At 44.3% G+C, this 14,360-nt stretch overlaps 1 protein-coding gene across 1 annotated transcript in view; it reads right to left on the bottom strand.

Annotated features, from left to right (window-relative positions):
- Positions 1–4,270: 4,270 nt before the first annotated feature.
- MCOLN2 (mucolipin TRP cation channel 2) overlaps positions 4,271–14,360 on the bottom strand; it is an 83,083-nt gene continuing 72,993 nt past the window's right edge. The window contains exons 13-14 of the mRNA XM_082265825.1: positions 8,662–8,795; positions 4,271–4,625 (exon numbers count right to left, since the gene is read on the bottom strand). Of these exons, the coding sequence (XP_082121951.1) occupies positions 4,589–4,625; positions 8,662–8,795 (171 nt within the window). The 3' untranslated portion in view covers positions 4,271–4,588. The remainder of the gene's footprint in view (positions 4,626–8,661; positions 8,796–14,360) is intronic.

Here is a 14,360-nt window from a genome sequence, read left to right as displayed (position 1 = left end):
GCGACATTACAGGTGTGGGATACATATTTATGTAAAGGCCTACTTTCCTCCAGACCGAGCCACCCTGACTCCATTACTTGGACTTCCCTCCAACTAGGACGAGTTTAAAATTCCTTAGTTGGCAAAGGCAGGATTACCCTCTTCTGAGTCATACCCTTCATGGCCAGACCCTGGCCCCCCTTCCCAGGATTCTCCCAATATGTCACAACTCATCAAGTGCATGGTTAGAGTATACTCAATTACAACATTTGGGCACACTGTTCTTCATAGACTCTCTGACGCGACGACATACTGATATTGAATCTTTGCTGTCCCAATTTTCTAAGCCTGACCATATCCTTTCACAGTTTTACCAGATTATACTAAAAGTGTCATACCCGAAGGCCACCTCCATTCCTTTCAAAGTGGGAACAAGATTTACTAGTCACACTGGAAGACATGGAATGGGACAAAGTATTCAATACCTCCTATAAGAGGTCAATCTCTTCCCAAGCACAAGAGCGAAACTACCGTAATTTAGCATGGTGGTATCGCTGCCCTACGAGCCTCCATAAAATGGACTCCTCTATTCCTGACACCTATTGGCAGTGTTTGAAGCCTCTTGGTGCCATGACCCAAATCTGAGGTAAACAAGTAGACAAATTGTCGGTGCAAAACAACTATTCCCTGCGCTCTGAGTGGTGCAATCCTCTAACCAGCTCAGCTATAGACTTGTAGATGAGAACAAACGACACGGCAACCTCTTAATGCTTCAGCCTTGCAGCCCCTCACTAGACCAGGGTGGTCTGGGAACACTATATAACGATAAACACAAGGGCGCACCGGCCAAGTGCATTATCCTTTAAGCAGGTTTATTAAAATATGAATTAAAAATACTCACAAACGAATTCTTGATAAAAAAAAGCACATCAGACAAAGTATAAAATCCTCAGCATCGATATCGGGATTGGATCGTCCCCCGAAGCTGTACAGGCTTACGTGTTTTGAGGCAGTGCCTCTTCTTCAGAGCCTGGATTTTATACTTTGTCTGATGTGCTTTTTTATCAAGAATTCGTTTGCGAGTATTTTTAATTCATATTTTAATAAACCTGCTTAAAGGAAAATGCACTAGGCCGGTGCGCCCTTGTGTTTGTTATCGGTATATACCAAATCTGAGGTACATGCCCGAAAATGTTCCCATTGTGGGATAAAATTTTATACACCTGTTTGTTTGTTCGACTCATTGGAGATAAAATTCCTCAACAAACCACAGATCATGGTATTATCCATGTTGCCAGGCTCCTGTAAATGAATTAAGAAAAGCTTAGTAAGGCATTTCATCACTGCTGCTCGCTCTGAGATATCAAGACACTGGCGACCCCAAGTCGAAACTCCATCGCTGGCCAAATGGGCTTGAGAAGTGGATTAGATTGTCCATTTGGAGGGTATGGTTGCATGGGGCGAGGATAAAACCGAATGCTACATGCTTATATGGACAGTGCGGTCCTATTTCAGATACTCTTTGGTGTTTGACCCATTCATCTTTTCACAAGAGTGAAACCTTATTTTCTCTACATAACCTCCCACTGGCAACCCCCCCCCCCCTTTTTGTATCCTCTTCTTCTTCTCCTCCCTTCTACTTTCTCACTTTTCTTTCCTATTGCCTCCTTCCCAATTTTCTCCTTACATCCTCGCTAAAGGCTTGACCAGGTTATGTATTACCTACAAGACCATATTTTACTTTATGTTAAGCTCCGTACACACGTATCGATTGTCGGCCGTAAATATTCGGCCACCGAACAATCGGCCGATTGTCGGCTTGTTAGTATGATGCTTCCGACAACCGACAGCGACTTTTTGGCCGAACAGAATCGGGTGTGCAGGCTATAAAATTTTTGTTGGCCGTCACCAGAACGGCCGATTGTTCGCCAGTCAGTACAGAATTCGGCCGACAAACAGCAGATTAGCAAGACTGGGCATGCTCAGAAAAGAAAAAACACACGGAAAGTTAACCATCACATGACATCACTTCTGCAGTCGGCTGTTGTTGGCCGACAAAATTCGTGTGCAGTCTTTTGCACTTTTCAGCCGACAGGACAGCACCGGACAAAAGACGGCCGATCGTTCGGCCGACATTCGGTACGTGTGTACGGGGCTTAAGATGGGACGATTGGCCCCATTTTTTTTTTCCAAAATACCCTTTCCAAGTCAGTTGACAGGGTATCTAACATTGTTTATTTGTTATACACCACCTGAAAAGGTTTGGATAATAAACTCTCTCTACATGCTTGGCTACAGTTATGTGACAATACTTTCAGTTTGCCTCATACTTCGTGCGTCATAATTCAGATGTGTCAAATTGTGAGCATACCTGTCTTAATTTGATCTGTCTCCGTTTGGAAAATTATCTACACTTCTTGCTAATAAAACTTGATTAACAAATATTCTGTTTAAAGCCTTTTATTATAGCCGTTCGAAAAGTGCACAAAACACCTGTTGATCTTGCCATAAATCCTGTCAGCAAACAACTTCCTGTGCTTTCGGTTATCAGTTACATTATTTCCATATATTTCTGAGGACTATAGAAAACCTCCTCTCTAAGATATGAAGATGAGGGTGAATGTTCCATAGTCCCTTCCTAGAGTGATTTTCTATGGATACAGTACAGTGAGTGTCACCCTAGGGCAGGGTTTCTCAACCAGTGTTCAGTAGAACCCTAGGGTTTCTCCAGAGGTTGCTAGAGGTTCCTTGAGCAATAAGCAATTTCTCCCTCTCAGATAGGTTCCCAGTGACAACACTGATCGTTTTAGCTATCGGTTAGTAGTTAATTCTTCCCAATGACCACAAGTGAAAGAAGCATTCTTCCCAATGACCACAAGTGAAAAGGAGCTTTCCAATGACCATCACACTAATGTATGATGAGCTGTAAAAATAGTAATTTTTAGCAGGGGTTCCCTGAGACCAGAAAGTTATTTTAAGGGTTCCTCCATGTTGAAAAGGTTGAAAAAGGCTGCCCTAAGGCATAAAGCGTGTTACTGGACGGATAGCCAGGTGAAAATAAAGAGGAAAAAAAAGACCCTAATGCAGCAACCAAATCTAAGGACTGAAAAGCTGCAATATACTATGTTTGTTCTTGGGTTTAGATACAGTTTACGGTCTAAACCTTCTTCACTGCATGTATATTTCTGTCCCGATGGCAACTTCCATAGGTAGAAACTCTCCAGATGTGCAGTATTGTAAATAATTCTCATTTGTTATCCATATATTGCCACAAATAAATGTTAGCTGCCCAGGTACTGTCACAATTGCTCATATGTAGCCCTTGTATTGTCAGGATTGCCAGTTTGTTGCCTACAAATTGTCAAAGCAGTGGTTTTGTACCGAGGACCAAATAAGTAAAATTGAATAACTTGACCGGGGCCGGTCATTATCAACCCCCCCGTCCTAACTATTTAGATGAAATTTTTTTATATGTGCCCATTGGTGGGATCTCTTCTCTCTCATGTAACCACCATCCTATTGGTCCCAAACAGACAACCATAAAAAAAAAAAAAAATAGATGTTCTAAGTCTTTCCAATTTATTGGTGGTGTCTTTGCTTTAAACACTGACCAGATTAATAATAAATAACTTTCATTTTAGTTTATAACCATCCCCTAATAAACATTTTACAATTCAGGAAAATAAGCCACATTTATAAATTATTCAGTGTCATAAAAATAAAGATTTCCCCCTGTAAAACAGCAGAAAAACAACAGTGCAAAAAACACGATAATAATACAGGGCACTGGGGCCAACTAACAAAAGTTAGAGGAAAAATTCAATAAGGGACAAATTTGGCAATTCTGAGCTGTGCATACAAGTCCTAGATTTCATTCTCCAGTGCAGATCAGAAAAAAAAGCCATCACTAGCTTGGACATACCTCTTTTTAAAAAAGTTTGCTTCATTTTCCAAGGACCAAATTGATTATAATACAAGGGCATCTGCAGCAGGTCACCGAGGGCAACCAAACAAAACTCGGTTTTAAAGAGACACTGTCACTTTGTACAAAAGAGGGCAAAGTGACAGGGTCTATTGACAAACCCAACCCCTAGAAAAGGTATACTAGCCTAACGTTTCTTCATCTCCTTCCCCACTCCATTGAAACCCCTGCTTCATTGCTCCAACATAGGTTTTTCAGGGTTTTTATAGCAGGATTTTCATGGAGACATGACCACTCCCATATGACCGTGCATGGGCTGGAGCAGCTTCAATACAGTCACCCGAGTAGGCAGCGACCAAAATCCACATGAGTAAGCCCAGACATCCGAACTTGGCCAAGGAAGACTCCTGCAGCAGGGTGTATGGATTGGTGTCTGGCTACAGAAGATAATTGAGGGGACATTAACTCATCTTCACTGATTGTCTGAAAATCTCCCCAGCAGTACAAGTCCACCTACCACAACGGTATTGTGAAAATAAATTACTAATTTAATCCCTTTAAGAAGACAATTCAGAACACAACAGACAATTCCAAACCATCCAATAGTAGTGTCCCACCCTGTGCAATACCAGAGAGCCTAGTAATGTCCTTTGTGAAAATAAGTTATTGGCCATACTGGATCCTTCATCAGTTTATAAGGATAAAGTCGTTTTCATCATGTGGCCTGGGGGAAAAAAAAAAAAAAAAAAAAAAAGGAAATTTTTTAATCTGTTACATACATTTTATTTTATAGTTCTGCTACTATGGAGCTGCTGGCAGATGCACATGCAGTATGCAGGGTGCCCTTAGGTGTGCACAGCCTGTTGCTTTAGGATGTGCATACCCAAAGCTCAAACACACGTGTGTGTGCATATATATTTTATATATACCCACTAAATAAATAAATATATACACACACACGCACACACACACACACACACACACACACACACACACACAGTATCTCACAAAAGGGAGTACATCCCTCACATTTTTGTAAATATTTTATTATATTTTTTCATGTGACAACACTGAAGAAATGACACTTTGCTGCAATGTAAAGTAGTGAGTGTACAGCTTGTATAACAGTGTAAATTTGCTGTCCCCTCAAAATAACTCAACACACAGCCATTAATGTCTAAACCGCTGGCAACAAAAGTAGCAAAGTGTCATTTCTTCAGTGTTGTCACATGAAAAGATATAATAAAATATCTACAAAAATGTTAGGGGTCTACTCATTTTTGGAAGATATTGTACGTACATAAACACATACATACATAAACACATACATACACACTCACATACAGTGGATATAAAAAGTCTACACACCCCTGTTAAATGTCAGGTTTCTGTGATGTAATAAAAACGAGACAAAGATGAATAATTTCAGAACTTTTTACACCTTTAATGTGACCTATAAACTGTACAACTCAATTGAAAAACAAATGATGCTGTTGGGGGGGTAAAAATAAAAAAATGTGGCTACAGAAGTGTGCACACCCTCTTATAACTGGGGATGTAGCTGTGTTCAGAATTAAGCAATCACATTCAAACTCATGTTAAATAGGAGTCAGTACACATCTGCCATCATTTAAAGTGCTTCTGATAAACCCCAAATAAAGTTCAGCTGTTCTAGTAGGTCTTTCCTGACATTTTCTTAGTCATATCCAACAGCAAAAGTCATGGTCTGCAGAGAGCTTCCAAGGCATCAGAGGGATCTCATTGTTAAAAGTTATCAGTCAGGAGAAGGGTACAAAAGAATTTCCAAGGCATAAGAAATATACCACGGCCTGATTCTCGGGCATGGAAAAACACTCCCTTCCCCATCGGGCATGCTAGCAGTCGACAAATCACTTGGAAAGTGCTGCAGTCACATATTACCTGAGACTATACCGGCCATTTGATGGATGCTGGCAGGTGCGGGAATGATCCCAGAGACATGCCATCCTATCAGCATTTGCCAAGTTTCCTGGCACTACAAGCTCTAGCTGGAATATATTAGCTGACTCTCATCCAGGATATCTGTTCACCCGGATTGTTTTCTGTTCACACGACCATATGCGTGATGTTTCCTTGACTACCTCTTTGGTTTTTATGTGATCTGTTACGTTTCGGTTTTTCTTGCCATACTGGTCTGATAGGTGTACTTGTTCCCGACTATAATGTATGCCTTGTTTGCCTAATATAAATAAAGAATTTAAAAAAAAGAAATACACCATGGAACACAGTGAAGAGACGGTCATCAAATGGAGAAAATATGGCACAACAGTGACATTACCAAGAACTGGACAACCCTCAGAAATTGATCAAAAGACAGGAAGAAAACTGGTCAGAGAGGCTGCCAAGAGGCCTACAGCCACATTAAAAGGAGCTGCAGAAACATCTGGCAAGTACTGGCTGTGTGGAACATGTGAAAACAATCTCCTGCATTCTTCATATGTCTGGGCTATGGGGAAGAGTGGCAAGACAGAAACCTTTTCTTTCGAAGAAAAACATCCAAGCCCGGCTAAATTTTGCAAAAACACATCTTAAGTCTCCCAAAAGCATGTGGGAAAATGGGTTATGGTCTGGTGAAGCCAAGGTTGAACTTTTTGGCCAGAATTCCAAAAAGATATGTTTGGCACAAAATAAACACCACACATCACCAAAAGAACACCAAGCCCACAGTGAAGCATGGTGGTGGCAGAATCATGCTTCGGGGCTGTTCTTCAGCTGGAACAGGGGCCTTAGTCAAGGTAGAGGGAATTCTGAACAGTTCCAAATACCAGTCAATATTGGCACAAAACCTTCAGGCTTCTGCTAGAAAGCTGAACACGAAGAGGAACTTCATCTTTCAGCAGGACAACGACCTAAAGCATACATCCAAATCAAACATACATTCCAAACAAAGGAATGGCTTCACCAGAATTAAAGTTTTGGAATTGCCCAGCCAGAGCCCAGACCCGAACCCGATTGAAAATCTGTGAGGTGATCTGAAGAGGGCTGTGCACAGGAGATGCCCTCACAATCTGACAGATTTAGAATGTTTTTGCAAAGCGTGGGCAAATATTGCCAAGATGTGCCATGCTGATAGACTCATACCCAAAAAGATTGAGTGCTGTAATAAAAGTAAAAGGTGCTTCAACAAAGTATTCTTTTAAGGGGGTACACACTTATGAAACCATTATTTAGTTGAGGTTCTCTTTTTTTTTTTTTTTTTACTTCCACCTAAAAGATTTCAGTTTGTTGTTCAATTGAGTTGTACAGTTTATAGGTCACAATAAAGGTGGAAAAAGTTTTGAAATTATTTATCTTTGTCTCAATTTTTTACATCACAGAAACCTGACATTTTAACAGAGGTGTGTAGAATTTTTATATCCACTGTACACATACATACATATCAATTTCTTATGACAGAGCCAGTCAATGCAAGATCTTTCCCATCTCCTCACCAGCACACAGGGCGATAATTCTAAAGCCGGCCATAGATTGAATAAATCTCGGCCGCTTCAGCAGGGACTGGTTGAAATTGAATTCATCTATGGGCAGGCTGGTTCTACTGAAGCCGATCTATCGATCAACTTCACTAAAACCATCCTGTCAGATTCTTTGCGTGCAATTTTAACAACCAGCGTTATTCAGGGCTGCTGTAAGAAATTGCGGGGCCCCAAACAGCCTACCTGACAGACCCCCTTCCTCTGAAATTATCAAATGATATCTTTGCTGTAATTCCATGAGCGCGATGCTATGGAAGAAATTATTCCCCCATCCAATAGGACCCATTCAGGTGAATATTACTGCCCTGCAAGCGCCACCCCAACTGCGTTCAAACCAGTGTGCTAGTGTGGGGTTAAAGCAATATGCCTCCTCAATGCCTTTAAAATGCTCTGAAGAGAGAACCAAGTGCCTGACTGCTCTTCGGCGAGCAAAAGGACATTTGAAGGAGGAGTTCTTAAATTTTTTTCAAATAATTTTTTAGAATTTTACTTTTTTATACTTTTTAAAAAAAAATAGGGCATATTTACCAGCCTCCCTCAAACTCTATCCTGAAACAATCCCCTGTGTGCCTGCAGGAGCTGCCAGCGGGAGAGAAGAGGATGGAAGCAGGCAGCACTGCAGGGGAAAGGGGACCCACAGGGGAGGCCCACACAGCAGGGGGATGGGGACAGGGTGCAGACACAAATTCCCCTGCAGCACAGCCATAGGAAGAAAAAGGAGAAGAAGCCAGCAGCTCTGCAGGGGGAGCCACAAGAGTCTGCAACAGGGCAACAGACTGCTGGACTGCCTCATCAGTGGCCATGGCAGTAATCAATGACATTCCACTAGTGGAATATAATAGTACTGCCTGAGGGAATCCCCCATCATCACCAGGAGAAATTTTTATCATCTTTCATCATTAACTGAGAGACATTGCATCATCTATAAATTGCTTAATCCAAATGGGGGGTGATTAGGGTGTGTCCAGGCAAACACCTATGGAGGCAGCCCTTTCAGAGGCCTACAACAACTACCATGTATTCCTTGCCTCTATCTTCCATGTCTCTGCCTGCCCTTCCATCAAGAAAAATAGTTTATAAAGTGTAGCAGAAGGTCAGAAGGAGAATCTCATATTTGCCAATACTGTACATACTCACCTGGCCTGCCAATGCTTTTTAGACACCTGCTCTACCAAACACCAGGGAACGTAATACAATCAGAACTGCAGACTTTTTTGTACCACCAAATACACCCTGAGGACTGACCTTGGAAAGCAGCAGACAAAGGGAAAGGTGTGCACTCGTCTCTTTTCTGGCTCCTTCCCGTATTCCAAAATGCCATCCCCACTGTGCAGAAATTCATGCAGGTCTGTTGTCGGGAAACCATTCTGCTGGTATTTCTAAGAAGAATGCAAGATCAGACAAAACATTAGAACCCCTGTGACTATTCAGTTTACCTAGAAATGCTTACGTGTTTTTTTCACTCTCTATCTTATAGCAGAGGCGTAACTAGATTTCTCAGGGCCCCGGTGCAAGAAATCATGAAGGCCCCCCCCCGAAAAAGCATGTTTTTGACCCTATTTTTTATTTTTTTTTTGCAATATAACAAAGTAAAACATTTCTGTTTCTGGTGAGGGGTGTGGGATCAGGGGCGGTAATGGTGGTGGGGAGGGGTGTGGGAAAAGGGAACGGTAATGGTGGTGAGGGGTGTGGGATCAGGGGCGGTAATGGTGGTGGTGGTGAGGGGTGTGGGATCAGGGGCGGTAATGGTGGTGGTGGGGAGGGGTGTGGGATCAGAGGTGGTGATGGTGGTGAAGGGGGGGTGAGATTAGTGGCGGCGATGGTGAGGGGGGTGGGTGGATGGTGGGGTGGGATCAATGGCGGTTATGAGAGGGGGTGATGGATTGGAGGGGGTGGGATCAATGGCAGTGGTGAAGGGTTGATGGTAGAGAGGGATCAGTGGGGGCAATGGTGGGGGGGTGGAGGAGGGGTGGGATGTGGTGTCACCACTACCTCTGTCTTACTGATCCCATCCCCCCACCACCGCAGATCTCATCCCTACACCCCCAAAAGCTCTGTTGTAGAGGATGAGATCTGTTCTGTGCCAGGCATGGGATGGGATCATTAAGAGGCAGTAAGCCAGCAAGGGTGGAGTTTGGGAAGGCAAGTTGAAGTTCACTTACGATTAGCAGTCAGTCACTCAGGCTCAGGCAACTCCAGCCAGGCAGACACAGCATTGATCCCTTCACACTCGTCTGGCAGAGGGGAGAACTCCTCCTCCCCCTGCACTCTATTGGTGTCAGCTGGTCAGCTGACTTTCAGTGACTGTTCACCCCTGCTGCCTCACTGCATCAGCCCTCTCTCGGATTGGAGGATAGGCAGGGCTGAGGGCGGTGCAGGCAGCACAGCAGCAGGATGCACAGAATGCAGGTACTCGTAGATTGCTTTACAGTACACTGACTCTGACTGCACACATGACATGCCTGTACCTCTCCTCTCCGCCCCCCCCCCCCGCACAACGATCGGGGAAGGCGCAAGGCGGCATCCAGCCTAGTCTCTCACTCACTGAGCCACCACTAGAGATCAGCGATCATCAGGCGGACGGACGGGCCCCCTCATGCCGCGGCCGCTGTAAGAAAACAGGGGCTGGCGGGCCCCCCCTCAGGTAGCGGAACTCCAGGGCACGGTCGCAACCGCGACCGCTGCGACCCTGATAGTTGTCTTATAGGAAAGAAAAGCGATTAGCACAGTAATGGCAATGGAATCTTGAGATTCAAGTAGTCCAGCAAAATGAATGAAGATGTACACAGCTGGTTCTCCCCTCTCCAATAGCAGCAAAAAAAAAAAAAAAAAAAATCCCAGGTGGACTACATGAGCCATCTCCATTCTTTCATGTCTCTCCCTTCCATTTGCTCCTAGCTGTTAAGGCCAGTCAGAGGTTGGGGCAGTTGCTGTTTGTTTGTACTGTTGGTTATTTGGTGGGTGGGGGGGCTCACTGGACACTTTTGCTGCCATTGTGCTTTTTGCTGGGTGTCCAGTGCACCCCTGTGCCTTTGAGGGGTGGGCTTCCTCAAGGCATACCTGCCCTCAATCCATTAATTATGTAGCACCCTCCTAGGTAGGTGCTAGGAAAATTCATTTGGTGGCTCTTTTCTGCTTCTCAGGAGAGCCTGATCTGTTAGTTTGGTCTGTCATATGTTTTCAGGTGTGATTTATTGGGTCTAAGGGAATCTCCCCACTGTGTTCAATAAGGGAGCTTGTTGGACAGTGGAGGAAACCTGACCAGTAGCACACCAGGGTTTATGGCTGTCCCAGTGGGCGGGCATGGCCGCAATGCATCCTGGGATGGGCAATAAATCTTGAGGGAGCATGTGACAAGAGTGTCTTTTGGTGGGAGCACAGTCCCAGGGTGAGGTGGACGGCTGTCTCTCCTCCTGCAAGTGTGAGGAAGGTGGTTCAGGTGGTCGGCCGAGTGAACCAGGTGTGGTGCTGAGCTGCAGAGGATCCAGAGTGCTGACAAGTGAAGCTGCTGGCAGAATCATCTTGGGAAAAACAGTATTGGGAGTACCAGGAGATCTGCCTAAGGGTCTGCCTAGGAGAGGGGACCACTCTAGAGAAGTCAGGGATCAAGGAGCTAGCTCACACAAGGAGTGTATCTGTAAAAAGGGTGCCGTGTAGTTGACCCTGAAGGATAGGAACAAAGGGGGTGCCAGGAAGGGCCCTGAAGTTGTTCTGCAGTACAGTCTAGTTTACCTCAGGATACAGTTTACCTCAGAAAGCACATTCAAATATACTTCACAGTTAAGGGCAAAGTGGTACAGCGGCCTAGCCGTGACTAGCGTTACTCAGCATTTTCAAGTCATCCCAGCCTATTGTGCATAGTGTATAAAGTTGGAGTATCCCACTCATTCCCTTCTCCTATCCAAGTTCCAACTAAAAACACAAAAACCAAAAAAAGGTACTGGACTGTTTCCTGACTAAGCTAAAACACTTGGGGAAAAATGTCAAACTGTCATGTTGTTGCCAATGGTAACCCAGGGGAACCCGTAACCAGCAGCTCCCAAGGGAGTAGTGCTACAATTACATACAGTTGCATCTCATAAAATGTGAATATCATCAAAAAGTTAATTTCAGTAATTCAATTCAAAAAGTGAAATTCATATTTTATATAAATGGTAAGTATTGTGACGCTAATGGCCATCATCACTAATGTATATATAGTGAAAGAGAGAGAAATTGGATATCAGACTTTACAGGCCAGACAAAGAAGTTTGATATTCTAAAAAAAAAAAAAAAATTATTCTATAGAAAAAGTTTAAAAGTCATATAAAAATTATGAAATTATTGAATAAAACCAGATAGTGCTGCTAGATTATACAATAGAAAATGAAATTGAGTGCTGATAGAGCAAATCCTCATGTGCTGATGAGTTTTGCTAGAATTGCTTGGTCAGGGTCTATAAAGGATATGTACCGTGTTTCCCGTAAAATAAGCCCGGGTCTTATATTAATTTTGGCACCAAAAGACACAGTAGGGCTTATTTACGGGGTTGGTCTTATAATGTTGTGTCCCTCTCTGCCCTCCCTGTGTGCCAAGAATCCAGTGTGAACCTAGTTTTGTGTATATAAAATCCTAGGATGCACTTTATTAGTGTTTTATATATGTCCAGTGTGTGTTTTTGTAATACAATAGTGTAAAATACCTTCATTACATCACTGCTGTGTCTCCCACTGTCTTGTGTCTCTCATACCGTCTCTCATCCTCTCCTCTCATACCGTGGCTGTCAGAGGGGGATCTCAGCCCCTCCCCTCTGCAGTTTACACAGAAGCGCAGGGTAGATTAGATTACAATAGTGTGAAATAAATGGATTTTTGTAAGAACTTACCGTAAAATCCTTTTCTCTTAAGCTCATTGACAGACGTAGTCTTCTTGATTCTCAAGAGCTGGGTTATGTTGTCTCCGCAGGAGTAGGACTAGGCAGAATGACAAAACGTTCTGGCTCCACCCTAGGGGGCAGTCCCTGAGGGTATATCCTCCCTCTCTCTGCTACAGGGAATCAGTTCTGTTTAAAGCAGTACAGAGAAATTAACCCAACCCAACTCAATGATAGAGGGGCGGGTACTACGTCTGTCAATGAGCTTAAGAGAAAAGGATTTTACGGTAAGTTCTTACAAAAATCCATTTTTCTCTATCGCTCATTGACAGACGTAGTCTTCTTGATTCTCAAGAGCTGGGACATCCAGAAGCAGTGCCACAAATGAGGGGTGGGATTGACAAAATCAAATCCAATCTAGTAGGCCCAACCGGTGCCAAACTAGAAGTTTTAAAGGCTCATTATAAACAAAGAATGAGACTAAAGAAAAATTTTCCAACGGAAAAAACCCTCGAGGTAGACCACTGGTCTCCTCAAATTGCAGCCTGCAAAACCTTGCGGCCAAATGAGGCATCAGACGATGCCATTACATCAACTTTATAATGTTTAGAGAAGGTATGCACCGACGACCAGGTAGCCGCCTTGCACACCTGGACCACTGACGCCTGATGGCGAAAGGCCCATGACGCACTAAGTGCCCGAGTGGAGTGCGCCTTAACAGGGAACGGGGGCTCCCGACCCTTAATAGAATAAGCCTGCACTACCGTCTGTCTGATCCATCTGGAAATGGTCGCGGCAGATGCAGGCAACCCCTTTTTGGGTCCATCTGGGATCACAAAAAGTGAATCCGTCTTGCGAAACGAGTCTGTCGTTTTCAAGTATACCCTGATCGCCCGGACCACATCCAAGGAGTGCAAAGCAAATTCCCGAGGATGACTGGGCTTAGGACACAGGGAAGGTAATACAATTTCTTCATTCAGATGAAATTCTGAAACTACTTTTGGTAGGAAGGATGGATTCGGACGAAGAACCACCTTATCTCTATGAACCACCAGATATGGTGAACGACAAGATAATGCGGCCAGTTCTGACACCCTGCGTGCAGAAGTAATAGCCACCAAGAAGGCCACCTTCTGGGACAACGTGGGTAGAGGAATCTCCCTAATATCTTCAAAGGGAGGTTTCTGAAGAACCGACAACACTAAATTAAGATCCCAGGGGGGTAACGGCGCGTGCACTGGCGGAGCCAGATGTCGCACCCCCTGGATGAAATTCCGCACCAAGGAATGAGTAGCCAAAGGCTTCTGAAAGAAGATGGCTAATGCTGAGACCTGACCCTTGATAGTACTCAAGGCCAGTTTCTGCTCAACCCCTTGTTGCAGAAAAGCCAATATTCGACTAATCGAATAAGACCGAGGACGGAACCCCAAAGGTTCACACCATGCAATGTAGGACTTCCATGTGCGATGATAAATCTTTCTGGAAGTCGCTTTCCTTGCTTCAACTAGAGTAGGAATAACTGAAGCTGACAAACCTTTGTCCTTCAGCACCTGGGTCTCAATAGCCAGGCCGTTAAAGCCAGCGATCGTAAAGCAGGATGGAAGATCGGTCCCTGAGACAGTAGATCCTCTCTGAGAGGAAGTCTCCACGGGACGTCCGCCACCAGTCTGACCATGTCGGCGTACCAAGCTCGACGAGGCCAGTCCGGAGCTACCAGGATTACTGGGATTCCTTCCTCCTCTACCCTGCGAAGAAGTCTTGGCAGTAACGCGAGAGGAGGGAAGGCATATATTAGCTGGTATTGCTCCCACGGGGCGATCAGTGCGTCTGCGGTTTCTGCTAGAGGATCGCGGGAGCGAGCCACGAATCTCTGAACTTTCCTGTTGAATCGTGATGCCAACAGATCCACATCCGGTGTGCCCCACCGTAGGCACAACTGGTGGAAAACGTCTGGATGGAGGGACCATTCCCCCTGATCCAAGGTCTGACGGCTGAGATAATCTGCCTGCCAATTCTCCACCCCCGGAATGAACACCGCAGAGATTGCTGGAACAAATCGTTCCGCCCAGCGAAGAATGCAAGCCACTTCTTT

This window comes from Pelophylax lessonae (genome assembly GCF_965119305.1).
Source record: "Pelophylax lessonae genome assembly, chromosome: 8".
Classification (NCBI taxonomy): Eukaryota; Metazoa; Chordata; class Amphibia; order Anura; family Ranidae; genus Pelophylax; species Pelophylax lessonae.
Note: the sequence above shows the minus strand (reverse complement) of the source record. Positions and strands in the feature narration are given on the sequence as shown.